General features: G+C 52.9%; 1 protein-coding gene across 1 annotated transcript; it reads left to right on the top strand.

The window, feature by feature from the left end:
• Window positions 1–7,632: 7,632 nt before the first annotated feature.
• On the top strand, window positions 7,633–18,622 carry LOC123828592 (phytanoyl-CoA 2-hydroxylase interacting protein). Its single transcript, XM_045853639.1, has 5 exons — window positions 7,633–8,110; window positions 11,539–11,732; window positions 12,864–13,038; window positions 14,803–14,920; window positions 16,510–18,622. The coding sequence occupies exons 2-5, from the start codon at window positions 11,568–11,570 to the stop codon at window positions 17,042–17,044; spliced, it is 993 nt and encodes a 330-aa protein (XP_045709595.1). The 5' UTR covers window positions 7,633–8,110; window positions 11,539–11,567; the 3' UTR covers window positions 17,045–18,622.

Genomic DNA, 18,622 nt, shown 5'->3' with positions numbered 1-18,622 from the left:
TTTTCCCTCTTGTAAATGAAGCTGTGGTGAACATCTGGTGCACTTGACATTCTTTTCTTTTTTTGGATTATAACCCTAGGATAAATTTCCAGACTTGTGATAACTGGCCAAAAGAAGATGTAATTTTTTCTTCAGTAATTTTTAAAATCTCACCTGAGGATATGTTTATTGATTTTAGAGAGAGAGGACAGGGGAGGGAGGGAAACATCAATTGGTTGCCTCACCAGGGATTGATCCCTTAACCTTTTGATGTAAGGGATGATGCTCCAACGAAGCCACCCAGCCAGGGCTGAACATGCACATTTTATATCTCTTTGTCCATGTTGCTAAATTACTTTCAAAAAGGATTGTGTTAATATGCATCATTGCTAAGGATGTACATGTATGTAGTATGGAAGAATATGCATGTTTTTCCACATCCTTTTGAGTAGTGCTCTTAAAATTTTTGATGATAATGTATTAGTATTTTATGGTTTCCAACCAGACTTTTTACAACTCCTCTTCTTACTGGTTTTGTGATAACCACACCTAACTGAAAACCCTTCCCATTTCCTGCAGAACTACACACAAGGGGCCTTTCGCTTATGACTGGAGCTCTAGATGAAATTGCTTTGATTTCATTTTCTGGATTTGAGGTCCACCAACCTTTTAGCAGCTCCTCGTTTTTTGTTTTGTTTTTGTTTGTAGAAAATTTGGAAAATTTGCCCTGGCTGGTGTGGTTCAGTGGATTGAGAGCTGGCCTGTGAATCCAAAGGTTGCAGGTTGAGTTTCCAGTCAGGGCACATGCCTGGGTTGTGGGCCAGGTCCCCACTTGAAAGCTTTCAAAAGGCAATTGATAAATGTATCTCTGGCACATCAATGTTTCTCTCCTTCCCATCCCCTCTCTCTAAAAATAAAATAAAATAATAAAGTCTTTTTTAAAAAAAGAAAATTTGGAAAAAATTTAAAAGCACTCAGAAGAAAATTATCACTTACTATTATCCCATCAACTGTTCTGCATACTTGAAGCTGTTTTTCTATGCATGTAGAAAATTGAGATTTTTTTTAAATTGAGGTATTTTGCATATAGTTCTACTATCTTTTTTCTCTTAACAATATACTGTAAACATTTTATGAGTTATTAAGTATGCTTCTAAATTATGAATTTTACTCTCCTTTTTCCTGTGATGCTTATTGGTTCCCCCAGCATTTTTCACCCAAAAAAGAATAACAGGAGAGAAGATTTAAATCAAGTATTCCACCTTTAATATTTGGGGAGTTACTTCCTGATAATGGTTATTATATTTTCTCTTTAAGAAGATTCTTCTGGCCTTGCTGGTGTGGCTCAGTGGATTGAGCACCAGCCTGTGAACCAAAGGGTCGCCAGTCAGGACACATGTCTGGGTTTAGGGCCAGGTCCCCAGTAGGGCATGTGTGAGAAGCAACCACACCTTCATGTGTCCCTTTCTTTCTCCCCCGCTTCTCCTCTGGCAAAAAATAAAATAAGTGCAGGCTGCGAATCAAAGTGTCGCAGGTTCCATTCCCAGTCAGGGCACATGCCTGGGTTGCAGACCACGGCCCCCAGCAACCCCCCATTGATGTTTCTCTCTCTCTCTCTCTCTTTCTCCCTCCCTTCCCTATCTAAAAATAAATAAATAAAATCTTTTAAAAAATAAATAAATCTTTAAAAAAACTTATTTCAAAATTCTTTAAAAAATAAAAAATAAATAAACCTTTAAAAAATTTTCTTTTTAAAAAGAAGATTCTTCAACCTTTCCTCTCATTAGGCTAGTATATTTTCAGCGCCATTCATCTTTTTTCTTTACTTATTCCAACACCTCCCTTTTCATTTTTGCCCAAAGAGTGTTCATTCATTTAGCCTCAAAAGAAACTTGTAAAAAATTGCTAGTTGAACCCCATATAATCACATCTATGATCCTAAAAGATCTCAATTTGTTATTAACATTTTATTGCATTTTATTTTACATATTTTATAACAAAGAATCTCATTTTTTCTGATGACTTAATGAAACTAAGAAACTTTTGAGAACAAATATAATTTTCTGGGTCTAAGTGCAGGTTTTCAGAAGGTATAAAAACCTGTCAAAAGCCTGTTCCTGTGAATTCCTGATGGGCGTTGCAAATACTAAATGAATAAGGAACTGCTTTGACTACATATCACTAGAGTAAGAGGAATGTGTGGTATGAGGATGCTATCCAAGTTCAAGCTCTAACATGTTCTCTATGAGTAATTTGTCCTAATTTGTTGCCATCATTTTGCAAGCCATTTATTTACAGGTCCCTCCTCATCTCCTTGAGCTCTAAATATTGGAGAGCTCTAGGGTCCAGTCCTCAGAATTCTTCCCTTTTTTCTCCCTACTTAACTCCCTAGGCAATGGTTCAGTTTCTCGGCTACAAACCTTGTGCTTATCTCAGTCTGGCCCTCTCAGTACTCCAGATGTGTATCCCTGCCCATCCCACACCTCCACTTGGATGGCTGTTCTCAGCCAAACTTTTGGTCGTCCTCCTCGAACTACTCAAAGGTTCCCTATCTCAGTACATGGCAACTCCATTTCTCTAGCAGTTCAAGTCAAAAGTCATGCGGTTATTCTTGCCTCTCTTTCTCTCATGTGATACATCTGTCTGCTCTTTCATGTGTACCCAGAATCTTACTTCTCGCCACCTTCACTGGCATCCGACCTCAGCCCAGGCTACCCTCATTTTTTTGCTGTGATTATTCTAATAGCATCCTAAGTGGCCCGCTTCCCCAGGTGCCCCCTCAGTCTAATCCCAACACAGCATAATTAACAGGTCAAATCTTTGCTCTAAACCTCCTAGTGGGTTCCTATTTCAGAGTGAAAACCAGAGGCTGTGACTGGCCTACACAGTCCTGCATCATCTGTCCATCCACCCACATCCTCTCTCCTCAGCTCCTACCATGCTTCCCTTGCTCATGCTGCTCCAGCCACACTGGTCTCTGCTGTTTCTGGGGTGATCTGACATGCTCCCACTTCAGGGCTTCTGTACCTGCTGCCTGGAACACTCTTCCTCCACATAACTCTGCACGGCACCCTCATTCCCTCCAGTCAGGGTTTTTTTTAATCCTCACCCAAGGACATGCATATTGATTTTTAAAGAGAGAGGAAGGAAGGAAGGGAGAGAGAGAAACATTGGTTGCCTTTTGTATGTGCCCTAACCAGGGACCAAACCTGCAACCCAGGCATGTGCCCTGACTAGGAATGGAACCTGTGACCTTTCAACAATAATCCAACCAACTGAAGCACACCAGTCAAGGCCACTCATGTGTGTGTGTGTGTGTGTGTGTGTGTCCCAAAGTCACCTTTTGGAAGGAAGCCTTCTCTGATGGCTTTATTTAAGATTGTAACCTCTCACTTCCCCCACAACATTCCTTATCCCTATTTACTGACTTATTTTTCTCTTTAGCACTTATTGTTACCTAAGAGAAGGTATTTATTTGTCTTTCTTTCCCTTACCAGAAGGCAAGCCCCGGAAGAGCACACATCTTTCTCCTGCCCCCACTACAGTGTCCTCATTGTCTGCCACAGTGCTTGAAGCACCCAGTAAACTTTGTTGAATGAGTGAATTCCAGTTTGTCATGAGAGCAAGTCATAAATCTGGATGCGTATTAGAAGAAGGGTGGCTTGTTTCCAGGTGGATTGCATCACTAATTTAACTTTGGCTCCATGGATGGAAAAGCCATCTCTGTGTTGTATTGTCATATGTCTTCTCCATAGGTTCTTCCGCATGCAAGTCTCTGAAGATGGTAAGTGTGGCAAATACTGTGTGAGTGGAGGGAAGCCATTCCAACATGGCAGTGGTTTGGTTATTAGGTATGCGTGTCTTGTCCCTGGTGTCCTGCCACACAGTGCTCAGTGGTATTCGGTTTCTCTGTTGTGCTGTTCCACTTCCAGTTTAACTTAGCGACTCTCCTGGTACTGAGGTTTCATCATGTTAGTCCTTCCACTCTCCACCTGTGATTCTTTCTCCATTGTTCTTCATCTTCTCCCCTGACATTTCTTTTGTCCTTCTAAAATTGCACTAGTGTCTCTTCTATAGTTTACCAGAGACCTTAAAAATACTTCAGAATCTTTCCATGTCTTAAAACCATTAAGTGTTTCCATTTTAAAAAGCTAAAAAACGTATTATATTCATTAGTTGAGTGAATGCTCAGAAACATGTCTAGTTTTTAGAATTACTTTAATGTTTATTAGTAAGTTCAAAATAGGTGACTGCTGAGGGCCGTAGGGTGTCTACACATGATTTCAAAACAATCAATATGCACTGAGAAATTCATACAGTTCTATAACAGTCATTGCCCGCTCCTGGCAGTGTTGGCAGATATAAACGCACAAGCCGGTATTTCTGGGCAGTCTGATGTGTATGCATTCATTGGCCCTGTGGTCCCCGCACTCAGCTCGACATGAGGAGATGCGCACACACATTTTGAGTCTATAAAGTGCATAAGCAATAGTAAGACTGTGGGTCTTTTCCACTGAAAGCCTCATCTCTCTTACGTCAGATTCTATGTTTGCTCTGTGCTCTTCTACCATGAAAAACCAGCCTTTGTGCTCACACTTGAATTTAAATCTAATTTTACTTCTTTTTTTAAAAAAAGATTTTATTTTTAGAGAGAAGGGAAGGGAGGGAGACAGAGAGGGAGAGAAACATTGATGTGTGAGAGAAACATCAATTGGTTGCCCCTCGCACGCACCCCAACCAAGGACCTGGCCTGCAACCCAGGCATGTGCCCTGACTGGGAATCAAACCGGCGACCTTTTGGTTTGCAGGACGCTGCCCAACACAATCAGGGCTCCAATTTTACTTCTTATGGATTGAGTCTCGTTTCCCACCATCAGCCTTTTTAAAGTAGGGTTGATGGCTCCCTTCTCAGGGTTATGAGAATCATATGCCCTGCACTGTGTCTTGGTGCTTAATAAATGCTTTTGTTATTATTATCATCATATCTTGGCTAAAATATTTAATATGGAAACTTCTGAGCATGCACAGAATTGGAGAAAATAGCTTTTTGAATCTTAAAGCACCAGCTTCCAGTTACCCACTCCTGCCGATCTTGTCTCCACCGTCCTCTCGCCTGCTCTCCCTCAGACTGTTTTGAAACAGATCACAGATACCATGCTATTCATCCACAAATAATATAATATGTAATGTAAATAACATAATCTGGAGGATATTCTTTTAAAACAATAACCATAAAATATCATCAGAGCTAATAATTTCTAAGTATTATCAAATATCCAGTTAGTATTCAAATTTCCCAATTGTCACACTGGGTAATTTTTTTCCTTTGGTAACAATTTGTTTAAATCAGTATTCAAATATGGTCCATACCCTTTAATATTTTACTGGAAATATAACTAAGGCACAGGAAGAGGTTTTGCTGGAAGAATGCTCATCGCAGTGTTACTTAGAATGGAGGAAACGTAAGGTCGCACTCACGGAAGAGAGGGAATTGGCCCCTGAAAAAGGGTGCCTGACCTGACAATAGCACACACACAGCAGCTGCAAACAGTACTGTGGAGAGACTATGCAGTGAACAGAAAAGGTATTGGTAGCTGGGAACAGCAGGTTATAAAACAGTATTGCTACCTTCTATTTTTGTTATAAAGTATATATCTCATTTACCTATATCTGAATAGGAAGGACACGAGAGACTTTAATTTTCTCTTAAGCTTAGTATTAAATCGCATCATTGTACCACGATTGCATATTGTGCAATAAAAAGTCACTAAAGGTAAAAACACAGCAGCAGCAGTGCCTCTTGGCAGTGGTCTGGCTTCACGTGGAGCGAGCTCTGTTTGGCACGCTCGGCTTTCTTCCTACCATGTGTTTCCTCATGTGACCTGCCGAGAAATCCTCTGAGGCAAGAAGAGGCAGAAAGTCTGAGAGGGCTGTGCCTTCACCTGACGCCAGCTCGCAGCTCTACAAAAGCGCCCTGAGAGGGCTATTGTTCACTGCTCGGGACCCATGACATCATGTGCTCTCCACGTGCCATCCTGCCGAGGTAGGAGGCAGGGACGTGTTCGGACTAGCCTGCCTTTCCCAGAGGGGGAAACTGAGGCGCAGAGGACTTGACCTTTTCCTCACACCAGCCATCAGCGTGGTCATAGGGACAGAGTTTGGCCCAGCTGCCTGGTGCAGTCCATCACCATGAGATTGTTTGGCATCTCTGCAGAGTTTCAGCATCTCTGTGTAGGTTTGGCCGAGGGAGGGCTGAACCTGCCTCCGCGTGACACACCGCACCACATTCTGTGGTTCAGGATCCGACCAAACCTGCTCCGGTTCTCCACACCCATTTAGGGCGGGATCGGCTTCGGCTTATCTCTGCTTTCGGTGAACTCTTCACTCTCTGTCCACTGTCACCACCTCCAACCTGCTGCTGTCTGCAGCCCCCAAGTCCCTCTCACTGCGTGTCCCTTATGCTCAGCTCATGCCTCCTGCGGCTCTCTGCTGTCCTTACCAGGGCCTGCCTGCACAGTCTGTTGTCTCCTGACCGTGGTCCCGGCACCAAGCCCTCCCCGCCCACCACCCTCCTGCTTCCACAGTCTCTACCTGGCTTGGCCCCACCTGTGCTCTGGAGCTGGTCCTGACTCCTCCATCTCAGAATTCTTGTCTGTACCCTGCAATTTAGTCGTCTACTTCTTGTTTCCTAATCGCGTCTCTGAATGTTCATCTCTTCTCCCCTAGGAGACTGTGGGCTCCTTGCCGGCAGACAGTCAATACGATGGCACTGATAGCAGCACTGCTAGGTGGCTGGGCACTCCTTGTGTGCCAGGCCCAGAGCCGAGTGAGCCACGTGCTTGTCTCAGTCAGTGATGGCAATAAACCTGTGTTATTATTCCATTTGACAGATAAAGACACTGAAGTCCTGAGAGGCTGAGTACCTAGGGCGAGGTACTGTATTTTAACTGTATCTGTCTGCAGAGCCCACGCTTCTCCACCCTGCATGCACTCCCTGTCGGTTGCTTGGTTCATATTTCCTTGAGTGTTCTTCATGGCGCCATCCATAGGGTCCTCATTTCTTGGTGGTAAAAAAAAAAAAAAAGCCTCCTGCAGATAAGACAGCAAACAGTGCACTCTCTCCCTGGCCAGTGTGTTCAGGGCTGGGCTCCTCTGAGTCCAGATGGTCGACTAGAATGCTACCACTCCAAGCTCTGTGCGTGCCTTTCACCCCCCACTTCTGTGCCTCTGCACATCCCTTCACAATCCCGAAACTTCTTTCTGTTGTCCCTTTTCCCCAGGGACACCTAAGCAACCAGAGGGTTTGCCCTAGACCACCAGGGTTCTTGGGGCTTCTGTGTGCTATGTCTTAATAGAGTTGGTAAGAAAAGAGAGAACCTGAAGGTCAGAACCCAGACCAAGACAGACACTGCCCCCTACCCCACCCCACACACATACCACCTCCCCTACCTGGTCTGGATCCTGCCCCTTCACAGCCACTCCCTTCCCCCAATCAGAATATTCGCTTCAGGTTCATAAGCCCTAGGGCTAAGCCCCACCCCTCTCCCAGCATCCTGAAGTTTGGGGGCTGCATTCCACTGAGAGATTTCCAAGTAGACATGTGTTGGAGGGACTTCTGCCTAGGGCCCGTGTTCTGGAAAACCTGGGAAAGGGCGCAGCCACCACCGCTGTCTCGGAAGACATCCACGTAGCTCCCTTGGAGACCTTCTGCCCTTTCCCCCTCCCACCAGCCCAAGCGAACAGGGACCAGGCTTGCTTATCGTCACCTGACGCTGGGCAGCCACTGATCCCATTGGTGGAGCCAGATTGGGTCTGGCTCTCCAGTTCCTTCTCGCCTCCTCTGCCTCTCTCTCCTCCAGACCGCTTTGATTCGCTCTTGCCTCCCCTTGCGCTCGGCTTGGAACGTCGCCTCTCCCGGAGCGGCAGCGCGCTGTGGAGCAGGCAGGGGCTGCCTGTGGGGCATGGAAGCAGCCTCCTTGGCAGCTGCGAAAGGAGCAGGAGGAGCCAGCGAGCGCTGCTGCCTGTGACCCAGGCGTCCCGGCTGCTGCCCCCAGCCCGGGAGCCCATCCACACACAGCTCTCTCCCTTCCCTCCCCTCCAGGTCTTCCTCTGCAGAGCCTGGTGGAGCCAGGTGAGTGCCCTTCCTCCCCGGAGCATCCTGCTGTCGATCCTGAGAAGGACTCCGCTGGCCAGGGGCTAGGAGCTGGGGGCCCGGGGTCCTGCCACTGCCTGCGGTGCCCACCTAGACTGCCAGGGCCAACGACCTTGTTCCCTTTCCCCCCCGGGGACTTTGGCCAAGGGGTTAACAGCTGGATCCGGTCCCCAGGGCACCACAGTCAGTCATCCCGTGACGATTCTGCTGCAGTCAGCAATGCCAATGGGGACAGTGGGGTGGGGGGCAGCTTTTCCTCTGGTGTGTGGTGGCTCTTCTGGAGGGGCATGGGCAGAGGGTGTCGTGTCAGTGTGTACACCACGTATGCAGGCTTGTGAGAAGACTGGAGGTTCGCTTGCGTAGATAGTTCTGTCTGCATGCACTCGTGTTCAAGCGTGGGTTTTGACTGCCGTGTGCCATGTCTGGGAACACATGTTTCTTGTACATGTGAAGCACATGTGTTGGGGATCACTTATCTGAGTAGCCTCTCGGTACATGTTGGTGGGGACAGTATGAAACAGTGTATTTATGGGGTGGAGATATCCCTTGTCATGTGTGTGGGAGTGCATGTTGATGGACGGTTTCTATGTGGCAGGTGCGACTCGGAGCAGAAGGGGGTAGGTAGGTGGAGAGTGTGGGCAGAGCTGCAGAGGCTTGCAAACCTGTTGGCATGTGAAGGCTCAGGGCTGGCAGAGCACCGCCAGAAACAAACACATTTTCAAAGGCTGTGTTTTTGAGCCTAGAGAAGACTTGAGAGCGACTATCAGAACATGGACAGAGGCTGATGTGCGTGTGAATGTACATGGGTGTGCAAGCAGGCGTATGGGTTGTGCGCCTTGTGTGGAGGTGATGCACATGCATGTTGGTGCCTGTGGCTTTCCTTTCCCCCAAACTGTGGCTTTGTGAGAAAGGTATGCCTGCATGTGCGTGTGAGCCTGTGGACATAAACATGCGTGGGTCTATGTGGAGGTGGCAGCTAGTGGAGGGAAAACTGCGGGACAACCTTACAAGGTGGAGGGTGGTGGAGGGTCCCTGAGTGTGCAGTGGAGTGTGTGGGAGTGAGAATGTCCAAGGAGGTGTGTGCAACCCGTGGGTGGCCAACTTGGTGTGCGTGTGCATGTTCGCATGTGTGTGCCTGCCTGAGTGTGGGTGTGTGAATGCTGGTCTCGGGGTGGATTTGCTCAAGAGTCTGGGTGTTTCTCAGGTGCTGTCTCAACCTGTCTCTCACACCCTGCCCTTCCTCGGTCATCTGGGCTTGGAGAGCTGGGGTTCATGCCCACCCTTGGTCCACCCCGCCTTTACTGCTCTCCCAGCGTCCCTCACGGCCACTCTCCCAGTCTCATGTGGGGAGTAGTCTCAGCTCTCCTAGAGCTGTAGAGGGGAAAAGGTGGCCCAGGTCCTGGACACCTCACCAGTGAGCACGGCTGCCCTGTCTCTGGGACACTGAGGAGTCCTGGGCAGGGGGAGGCGCCCGGCCCTCGGTGTACGTGTGGGCTGCACCCCATGTGGGTGGGAAGAAACCCCTGAGGCCCTGCGCAGGGCGGGAGTATGTCTGTGTTGGTATGTGTGGGTGCGTGTGTGAGTGTGTGTGCCTGTGGGAGCACACAGGTGTCTCCCTGGGGCACCCCTCACTGGGACCTCAGGGGTGGCAGCTCCCCACTGCTCCCCATCTATCCCCATGAATTACAAACTGGTGTTTTGTGTAGTTGTTTCCAGATGCCCTGCCCATTCTGCTTTATTTGTGGGGTACCTGGTAGCACTCCCGTGCCTCTTTACTGTGAGATTCATGAAGCCACTGGTGTTTGGCCGAACCTCACAACAGTCAGCCATTGGCTTTAGGGTGGAAAGCTAAGATATAACAAAGGCTCAGGTAACACTCCAGGACAGGTGAGGGCCATCGCCCATATCCTTTGCCCTGTGCCTGCCACCCAGGCAGCCCACAGGTTAATCTAGAGGTGCCAGGCTCCAAAACAGCCTTAATTGGCAGAGAAGTGTGGGTTGGAGCTTCTGGAAGCTATAAATAGATGTGCCTGCTTTCGAAGGCACAGGGTACCCTCACTCTTAGTGTCTGGGCGAAGGGAAGAAGAGGGAAGGAGGAGAAAAGGAGCCAACACTTCAGAAATTTGAGGTTCACTGTGATGGGGCTTAAGGAAGAACAGGGGGGTGAGCTCTTCCAGGTACTGAGCAGATGCCCCGGAGAACGTCCCACTTATACTCATGCTCTTGCCCTAGAGAGGGTCCCTCCCCTCACCCCCTCACCCCCACCCCGCCCCACCCCGTCTGGAGTTCCAGTGAGCCAGGCCAGGTGGGGGCCCAAGTCAGTGCTTCCCAGCTGAGCACAAGTCACAGAGCTGGCACGCTCACACCTGGGAGGGCAGCCAGGGGCAGGGGTGAGCGGGTGGCTGGGAGGAAATGCCATTGCTTGGGAGCAAAGGACCAAGAAGGAAAAATAAATAGTGGTGAAACCATGTGCACCTATGCACATGCATGGCACACACGTGACTCATGTGACGCACACACATGAGGGAACACAGTTTCAGCCTAATGATAAAGGGCCTGAGTGCCCGGGAGCCAGACCGACATGAGTTCATATCGTTTCCCAGCTGTGTGACGTTTGGCATCTTAGTGCCCCCACCTCAGCTACTGCTTTGGTAAAACGGGGGTAATAACAGTACTCACCTACTGTGAGCTCACACGAGATGACGTTTGTGAAACGATCGGCACTTAGTCAGCCTGCAACAGCTGTCAGAGGTAAAACCAATTGTTTAAAAGAGTCAAGTGACAGGATGTGCTGGAAGGGAAAGAGTAACGGTGGGAAAGTCATGGGTGGGAGAAGGGCTGTGGCTTGTGCTGCCTGCCCCCCACCAATGGCCCCGTGGCACTTGCCCTCCCAGCCCTGCTGAGTCACCCCAGCGGGGAAGGAGGCCTGACCCCAGGGCTCTGGCCCCCTGGCCTCTTGGCTGCTGGTGTCCTCCTCCTGCCTGCACCCTCACACCCATCTCCTCGGTGGGTGCTTCCTGTCTCTCCTACGCCTCACACGGTTCTCTCTACCCCCACTCCCTTCTCTTTTCACGCCTACTGGCTGAGGGCCCCCTCCTCGGCTCCATCTGCTGCAAATCTGTCCCGCCTGGCGTCTGCAGCATTCCCACTGCCTCTGCCACCTGTCAGGTGCCGTCTGCTCTGCAGACCCCTCCTAGAAAAGCCAAGAGCCCCTGGGCGGGGGGTGCCCCATCCCACCTCCATTCCCATGTCCCCAGTCTTCCCTGTGCAATCTTTCCATCAGATTTGATGAGGCACGTACAATCAATGGCTCCTCAACATTCCACCTCGCAAGGGATGTCGGGAGCAAGATGTCCCAGAAAACTCCATGGTGGGGAGGGAGGTGCTGATTCTCCCTCTCCCCTCAGTCCCCACAGGAGCCAGACCGAAGGGGAGCATGGAGCTGCTGTCCACGCCCCACAGCATCGAGGTGAACAACATCACCTGCGACTCCTTTCGCATCTCCTGGGCCATGGAGAACAGCGACCTGGAGAGGGTCACCCATTACTTCATCGACCTCAACAAGAAGGAGAATAAGAACTCCAACAAGTTCAAGCACCGGGTGAGTGAGGGGGCCCCCGAGCAGTCTTTCCCACTGCTGCTCTTGAAGGAGGCAGGAGAGTGAGCGCCAGGAGGTGACAGTCGGAGAGGCCGGGCTCCAGTCCAGGCTCCTCTCACTGTGTGATCTGGCTGAAGTCACTCAGCCTCTCGGAGCAGGGAATCATCATCGCACCAGCCCTGGCAGGCTTGTCAGAGGCTTCTGTGGGGTAATGTTCGTGTGGTGTCTGGCTCGGACCCAGCACACAGTGAATGCCGTTATCGTGACGAGGGTGTCAGAGGGGCGGGAAAACCTGGGGCAGGGCTGCGACAGCACACCTGGGGACGCCTCGTTGCCTGGGTGGGTGATGTGGGCCATGGGCAGGGGTAGAGCTCGTCGCTGGGTCCTTCAGGCCCCTGAGGTCCTCCCTGCCGCCTGGCCCTCTAGCCTGTGTCCTGGGTTTAGAAAATGAATGTGAGAGAGTCCCCTGCTGGCTGGGGTGTCCTTTCCCTGGGTTAAAGCTGGTGTCGGGGGTGGAGAGGAAGGCTCCCATCTTCCAAGCTGGCAGAAAGGCAGGGGGAAGAGTGGGGGGGCGCGGGAAGGAGCTGGTTCCCACGACGACGCGCCATGTGGGTTACTCACCCTCTCTCTCTTTGGAACTGGCTCCCCTGATCTGAGTGTCTTTTGGCAGGCCAGTTGCCACGGTGACGTGAATGTTCAACACCACCCCCTTAACCTCCTCCCAAAAGAATAAGGCATATTTTCCCTTCCTCCCTGGCTTCTCAGCATTGGCCGTTGCCGTGGAGACGGCACTGCAGTGTGCAGAGCTCTCGAAGTCTCCCTCGAAAACGGAGGTCTCACTGCCCTCAACTTGGTGGGCCTCCACCCCAGTGGCCTTTCTCCTCAGTTCCCAAGAGAACTGGCGTCAGGGAGTTGGGAGGGGTGGAGGCTGAGGGTGTCTGGTGGCCTTGCTGATGGCCACTGCTTGCTTCTGTGGGAAAAGAGTGGCCAGGACACCGCGCCTAGCATCACTGAGACTCTGGCCCCCTCAGGAGGCATGGGGCCACCTGGACAGTGGGGTGTGAGGGAATGGCAAGATTGAGTGTGACCCCCCCAATGTGACTCTTGGCTGTTGGTCTGCACCCCATGTCTTAGGATGTCCCCACCAAGCTCGTGGCCAAGGCCGTGCCGCTGCCCATGACGGTGAGAGGCCACTGGTTCCTGAGCCCCCGCACGGAGTACAGCGTGGCGGTGCAGACCGCGGTGAAGCAGAGCGATGGGGAGTACCTGGTGTCCGGCTGGAGCGAGACGGTCGAATTCTGCACCGGGGGTGAGGCCCTGCCACCCTGCTGCCCGTGTGCCCCTGGTTTAGTCGTGGTCGGGAGGGGGCTCCGTCCTAACACGGCAGACGCTGTGGGCCTGCAGAATGCTGGCTGCAAGCTCAGGCTGCCCACCCGGGAAACGCAGGCCCAGGAGACCGACCCGTCCTGCCCCCAAAGCCTGTAGATTGGTGACAACATCGCTTCCACAATGGGACAGAGTCACTTTTCTGGCCTGGGGCAAGATGTTTTTTGAATTGTGGTAGAATACACATAACATAAAAGTTACCATCCGAGCCATTTTCAAGCATATGGTTCAGTGGTATTAAGTATGCTCACGCTGGCACGGAACCCACCTCCCTAGCTGGAGCTCCACACCCACTCAGCAGCAGCTCTGCCGCCCTCACCCCAGCCCCTGGCAGCCACCGCTGCGCTTCCTGTCTCTGTAGATGTGACCACTCCTGGCACCTTGTGTGAGGAAATCACACAGTGGCCGTTCCTCTGCGACGGGCTTACTCACTTAGCGACTGTCCTCAAGGCCCATCCATGTTGTAGCCTGTGTCAGAGCGCCTGCCTTCCTCAGGTGGGGCAACAGCATGTTGTGCGGCTGGACCGCAGTTTGTTCATCGATTGTGGGTTGAAGGACGGCTCGTGGAGCAACCACATTCTGCTTGTCCTGAGCCTCCAGTTAGCCTGGAAACGCTGCTTATTCAGTGACCCCACAAACTCTCAGAGAACTCAGCTTGGAAATTCCAGCATGAGCAAACAGAACACCAGGCTCACACGTACTTGTCACTGATGACCCAGGTTCTGTCCTCGCTTCAGGCCATTCTTTTAGTGTCCATGGTGAGAACTGTCCCAGATCTCCCTCTGTCACAAGGAAGGGGCAGGAGACATTCTTAGCCCCGGGCCTCCCAGACTGCTGGCTCCGCCCTCAGCCAAGGCCTGTGCCCTTTGCTGCGTCCTTGACCTGTTGTTTTCTTTTGAGTGGCGCGTTTTCTTAGCTCAGCCGCACGTGCCACTCCCTGAAGGTGCTCCCTCTCCCTGTGGGAAAGCCTCTGAGTTTACCCCAGAACTCCACGTGCAGTGGGAATTTACTTCCAACGGGAGAACTGGGGATGGCTGCATTCCAGTCCACATTCCTCTGGCCAAGCCCAGCATCCTGGCTGGGGCCGCATCAGCAAGGAGGAAAGGGCACCTTTTTCTAATCTGTGCAAAAGCGCTGCCTAGGCTAGCAGCAGCCCTGCCCCTGCCTCTGGCCCCAGCCCTGGGGAAGGTCGGATTTCACTACCCTGTTTTCAGGCTCCTCTGCTTTTCCTGCAATGCTGGAGTGCAGTCATCGCCCCAGACCTGGTCTGCCCAAACACTCACCTCAGCTAGAGAGCTGAGCCCCCCGCCTGTGATGACAGCCAGCATCCCTGAGGGTGGTGTGGGCAGCCTCCAACCCAGTGGACTTGAAGGCTCTCCCTGAAGGGCCTCAACATCCCCCCCTCTCAGTCAGTCTTACGAAGATGAGGACGGCCTGGGATTACAGCCCCGGGTCCTGGCATGATGGTATGACTAAGCAGCCACGCCCTTGTCTGAGGCAGAGGTCCTGAGCCTCTGGCACGGAGGTGATGAGGACAGACAGCATCCAGTTGGCCCACTCCCATGTGGTCCAAGGTGCTGTGGATGTTTGGTGTCCCCTGCAGCTCTGAGCACAGAGGTGGGTGCGGGAGGGGGAAGGGGCTGTGATCCCTGCCTAACCCTCGGTTCACCCACCTGCTCTCTTGCAGATTATGCCAAGGAGCACCTGGCGCAGCTGCAAGAGAAGGCCGAGCAGATTGCGGGGCGCATGCTGCGCTTCTCCGTCTTCTACCGCAACCACCACAAGGAGTACTTCCAGCACGCCAGGTGCGTGCAGCCCTGCATGGCCCGCCAGGCTCCGCCTGCCTCCCCCAGCTCTGCCTCAGCTGCCCAGGCTGTTTGAGGTCACCCCAACCTCCTGCCACAGGCTGGCTTGGGATTGGGCTCCAGGGAAGGAGAGGGCTCTCCACACGGGGCAGCCTGGGGCTCCTGGGCGAGCAAGGTCCCAGTGGGATCCTCCCTGGAGGAGTTCCTATCACTAGTTCTAAGGGGACAGGCCAGCCTTCTCTCCAGTTCAGGGCCTGGGTCCCAAGGGGAGAGGGGAAGGGGCACAGAATGTGAGTGATTCTAAGCATGAAGGGTGTGATCTTCACGCCATCTGCTGGAGAGCCTGGAGGCTCTAGGGTGAACCTCAGGCAGCCCTTAGGGGGTGCTGAGAGGTTGCAGAGGAACACTGAGGATGCGGCTTGGTGGACCTCACCCCTACCATTCAACCTGAGCAGCTTCCGTTTTATTGCCTATGGTCCACCTATGTGTAATTCCCTTTGGGAAGAAAGAGATGGGTTCCACACCCCAAAAATTCTTGATCCCTTCGCTAATGTCATTCAGCACCCTCAACCGACACATGGGGACCCAGAGGGCCAGCAAGTCACTAGTCACTCAGGACAGCCAGGACCAAGGAGAGGGATGCTGGATCAGGGGCTGCCCATCCCCCCATGACTGCTGACTCTGCTCCAAGTCCATGACCTTCTAAGGCTGGGCCAGGGCAAGCCACTGCCAGCACTGTCTTTATCACTGCTTCACTTTGACCCCACCCCAGGGCAGTGGGGGCCTGGAGTGTCTTTGGCGTTTGCACTAAAGAAGAGACGCAGCGAGCCGAGTGGTGAGGGCACCAGCCCAGTTTGGGCTTCTCTGTCAAAGCAGGAAAGACACAGGGAGCATGCGTGTGTGCAGGGTGCAGAGATGGAGAAAGGCAGGGCTCCCCCAGAAACCTCAGAGTCTGCTGGAGGACAGTACTGACAGATGGAGTGTGGTAGGTGTGTGTGATTGCTGAGCAGACTTCAGTGTCCTGCACGTAGTAGGCAGTCAAAAGTTTGTTGTGTGCCAGGGCCTGATGTTCCTGGAAGGTGTTAGCGGGGAAGGGACACCAATGCCGGGCCTTGAAGGGTGAAGAGGAGTTTGCCAGGCCAGGTAGGGAAAGGTGGGAAAAGGTGGGAAGGGCGGTCCAGACAGAGGGCAGAGCACTGCAAAAGCAGAGGCAGGAAAGAGCTGGAGTGGGGTTCCTACCCCACGTGGCAGGAGGGTGTCACCTGTGGGTGTGGGAGTGGTAGGAGGTGGAGCCAGAAAGACCAGATTGTGATGCCTTGCTTGTCACTCAAGCTCCTTCAAAGCATTTTGTGCTGGGGAACAGCAGGTTCAGACCTCTCCTGGGTGAAAGAGTGGGCTGGATCAGCCTATCTCCAGGGCCCTCCCTGCTCTTGCATTCTGGAATGTACTATTTGTGACAGGTGGAGGCGGTGGCTGGTGGGAGAGCTGGGAGCTGGGCTGGCTCCCTTCTCACCACATGTGGCAGCCTAGCCTCAGCCCAGCTAACCAGTGGTATTTTCTCCCTTTTGGCACTGTCCCCGGGTGGGTAGGACCCACTGCGGGAACATGCTGCAGCCCTACCTGAAGGACAACAGTGGTAGCCATGGCTCCCCCACCAGCGGCATGCTCCATGGGGTCTTCTTCAGCTGCAACACAGAGTTCAACACAGGCCAGCCCCCACAGGACTCCCCCTACGGCCGCTGGCGCTTCCAGATCCCCGCCCAGCGCCTCTTCAACCCCAGCACCAACCTCTACTTTGCGGACTTCTACTGTATGTACACAGCCTACCACTACGCCATCCTGGTGCTGGCCCCCAAGGGCTCTCTGGGGGACCGCTTCTGCCGAGACCGCTTGCCCCTTCTGGACATTGCCTGCAACAAGTTCCTGACCTGCAGCGTGGAGGATGGGGAGCTGGTCTTCCGCCACGCCCAGGACCTCATCCTGGAAATCATCTACACCGAGCCTGTCGACCTGTCCCTGGGCACCCTGGGGGAGATCAGCGGCCACCAGCTCATGAGCTTGTCCACTGCCGACGCCAAGAAAGACCCCAGTTGCAAGACCTGCAACATCAGTGTGGGCCGCTAGGGACTCCAGGGGAGCTGGGGGACCTAGGGAGAAATGACCCGCAGAGCGGTGATGGGTGACGTAAGTTCAGGGAGCTGGCTTTCTCTGCCCTGCCCCCCGCCCCCTCCACACCATCCGTTCCCCTTCCCCCACCCCTTGGCATTAGAGGCAACAGAGGGTGGTCCCCTTGGTGGGCATGGCCCACCCAGGCCTGGTAAGGTTCTTAGCTTCAGTAGGTTGGTGGGGGGTTGGACTTCTGGAGACTTTCCCTTCCCTCTGGCTTCCCTGTCCTGCTATTTCCTGCCTCATCCCAGGCCTCCATCTGATGGAGGCTGCGCCCTCCAGGCTCTCCCAGGAAAGCCTCTCCAGGCCACAGCCCACCTGCAGGTTGCCTGCCTCCGTGGGGGACACAGAGAGCTGTGGGGTACTCTTCCTTAGCCCACCCACCCCACTCAGGACCACCACAGGCTGCCCCTCCCTGCTCAGCTGGGCCTGGGGGCTTCCCACTCCAGACCTGGCCCTTTCCCTCTATAAATAGTCTCCTGCACTGCTGTGACTTCCTGCCCCACAGCACCTCCTCCTGTCTGGAGAGAGCTGTTCCCCTTTCTCACCTCCGCCCTGAAAGGGGCCCTCTTCCTCCTGGCTTTGGAGCATCCACGCTGTTGGAGTTTTCCCTTTGTTCCGAAGATAATACAGACCCCAGAGGACCTTCTCCCTTGCTCAGAGTACTGAGGCCTGGTGTGGCAGCCATGTGGCAGCCACTGGGGTCGAGGAGGGGGTACGAGACTCCTGAGACCCAGAGGGACCCATTTCTCAGCCAGGAGTGGGCTGTTGCCTACCCTGAGGACACCTGGTGTGGAACAAGATCTGAGGGCTTTCCCGCAGAGCCCAGCACACCCTGGCTGTGCAGTCTGCGTGCTCTCTCTCTCTCTCTCTCTGCCTCGGGGCTGGGACTGCCCTGTGCCTGTGAGTGACCTGGACTGTGGTTTCCCTGCCACCCTAGCTGCCATCCCCGCCCACTGGCACTGTCTACACTCCCCCTCGATCCTGTGGACGGAGCATCCCTTCCCTGGGAGCTCCTGTTGGAGACTTCGCTGGGCCTAACAGTGTTTTTACCTATTTCCTACTTTTGTATGGGTCACCAGGGTGGAGAGGGCAGGCCTTCTGAGACAAGCAGACCAGGTGGGGTGACGAGGAGAGGTATCGACGGAGGCAGCTGGCTGTCTGGTGATGATGGAGGTGATGTCAGGTGGAGGAGAACAGCCTCTGCAGTGACAGTCGGATTTCTGTGATGAAGGACAGAAGGGGCCGGCAGGCCAACAAGGCCATATCTCGGTAAAGGGCAGGTGGGACAGCTGGTCGCCTCTTCTGTAGCCGCAGGGAGTGGTGTGGTCAGCTGTCTCTGTGGCGTGGATCAGGTCTGGGGCCCCGGGAGATGCATGGAGAAGGAGAGGACATGGGCCCTCAGGCCCTTCCCCCCTCTGCTGGCAGCATTGCTGTGGGGGTGGCCTGCTGCCCTCCCCTGGCCCCGTATCTGCCCCCGGCTGGGGCACACCTGCCTGCGCTGTGCTTGCGATGTGTACCAATAAACCACCACGG

The sequence above is a fragment of the Phyllostomus hastatus genome, unplaced genomic scaffold, assembly GCF_019186645.2.
Source record: "Phyllostomus hastatus isolate PE091 unplaced genomic scaffold, TTU_PhHast_1.1 phas_contig_98, whole genome shotgun sequence".
NCBI lineage: Eukaryota > Metazoa > Chordata > Mammalia > Chiroptera > Phyllostomidae > Phyllostomus > Phyllostomus hastatus.
Note: the sequence above shows the minus strand (reverse complement) of the source record. Positions and strands in the feature narration are given on the sequence as shown.

Coding starts and splice junctions, on each gene's coding strand:
- LOC123828592 (XM_045853639.1), top strand. CDS start 11,568: ATGGAGCTGCTGTCCACGCCCCACAGCATCGAGGTGAACAACATCACC. Junction 11,733..12,863: donor CCAACAAGTTCAAGCACCGG/GTGAGTGAGGGG, acceptor CCCATGTCTTAG/GATGTCCCCACCAAGCTCGT. Junction 14,921..16,509: donor GAGTACTTCCAGCACGCCAG/GTGCGTGCAGCC, acceptor CCGGGTGGGTAG/GACCCACTGCGGGAACATGC.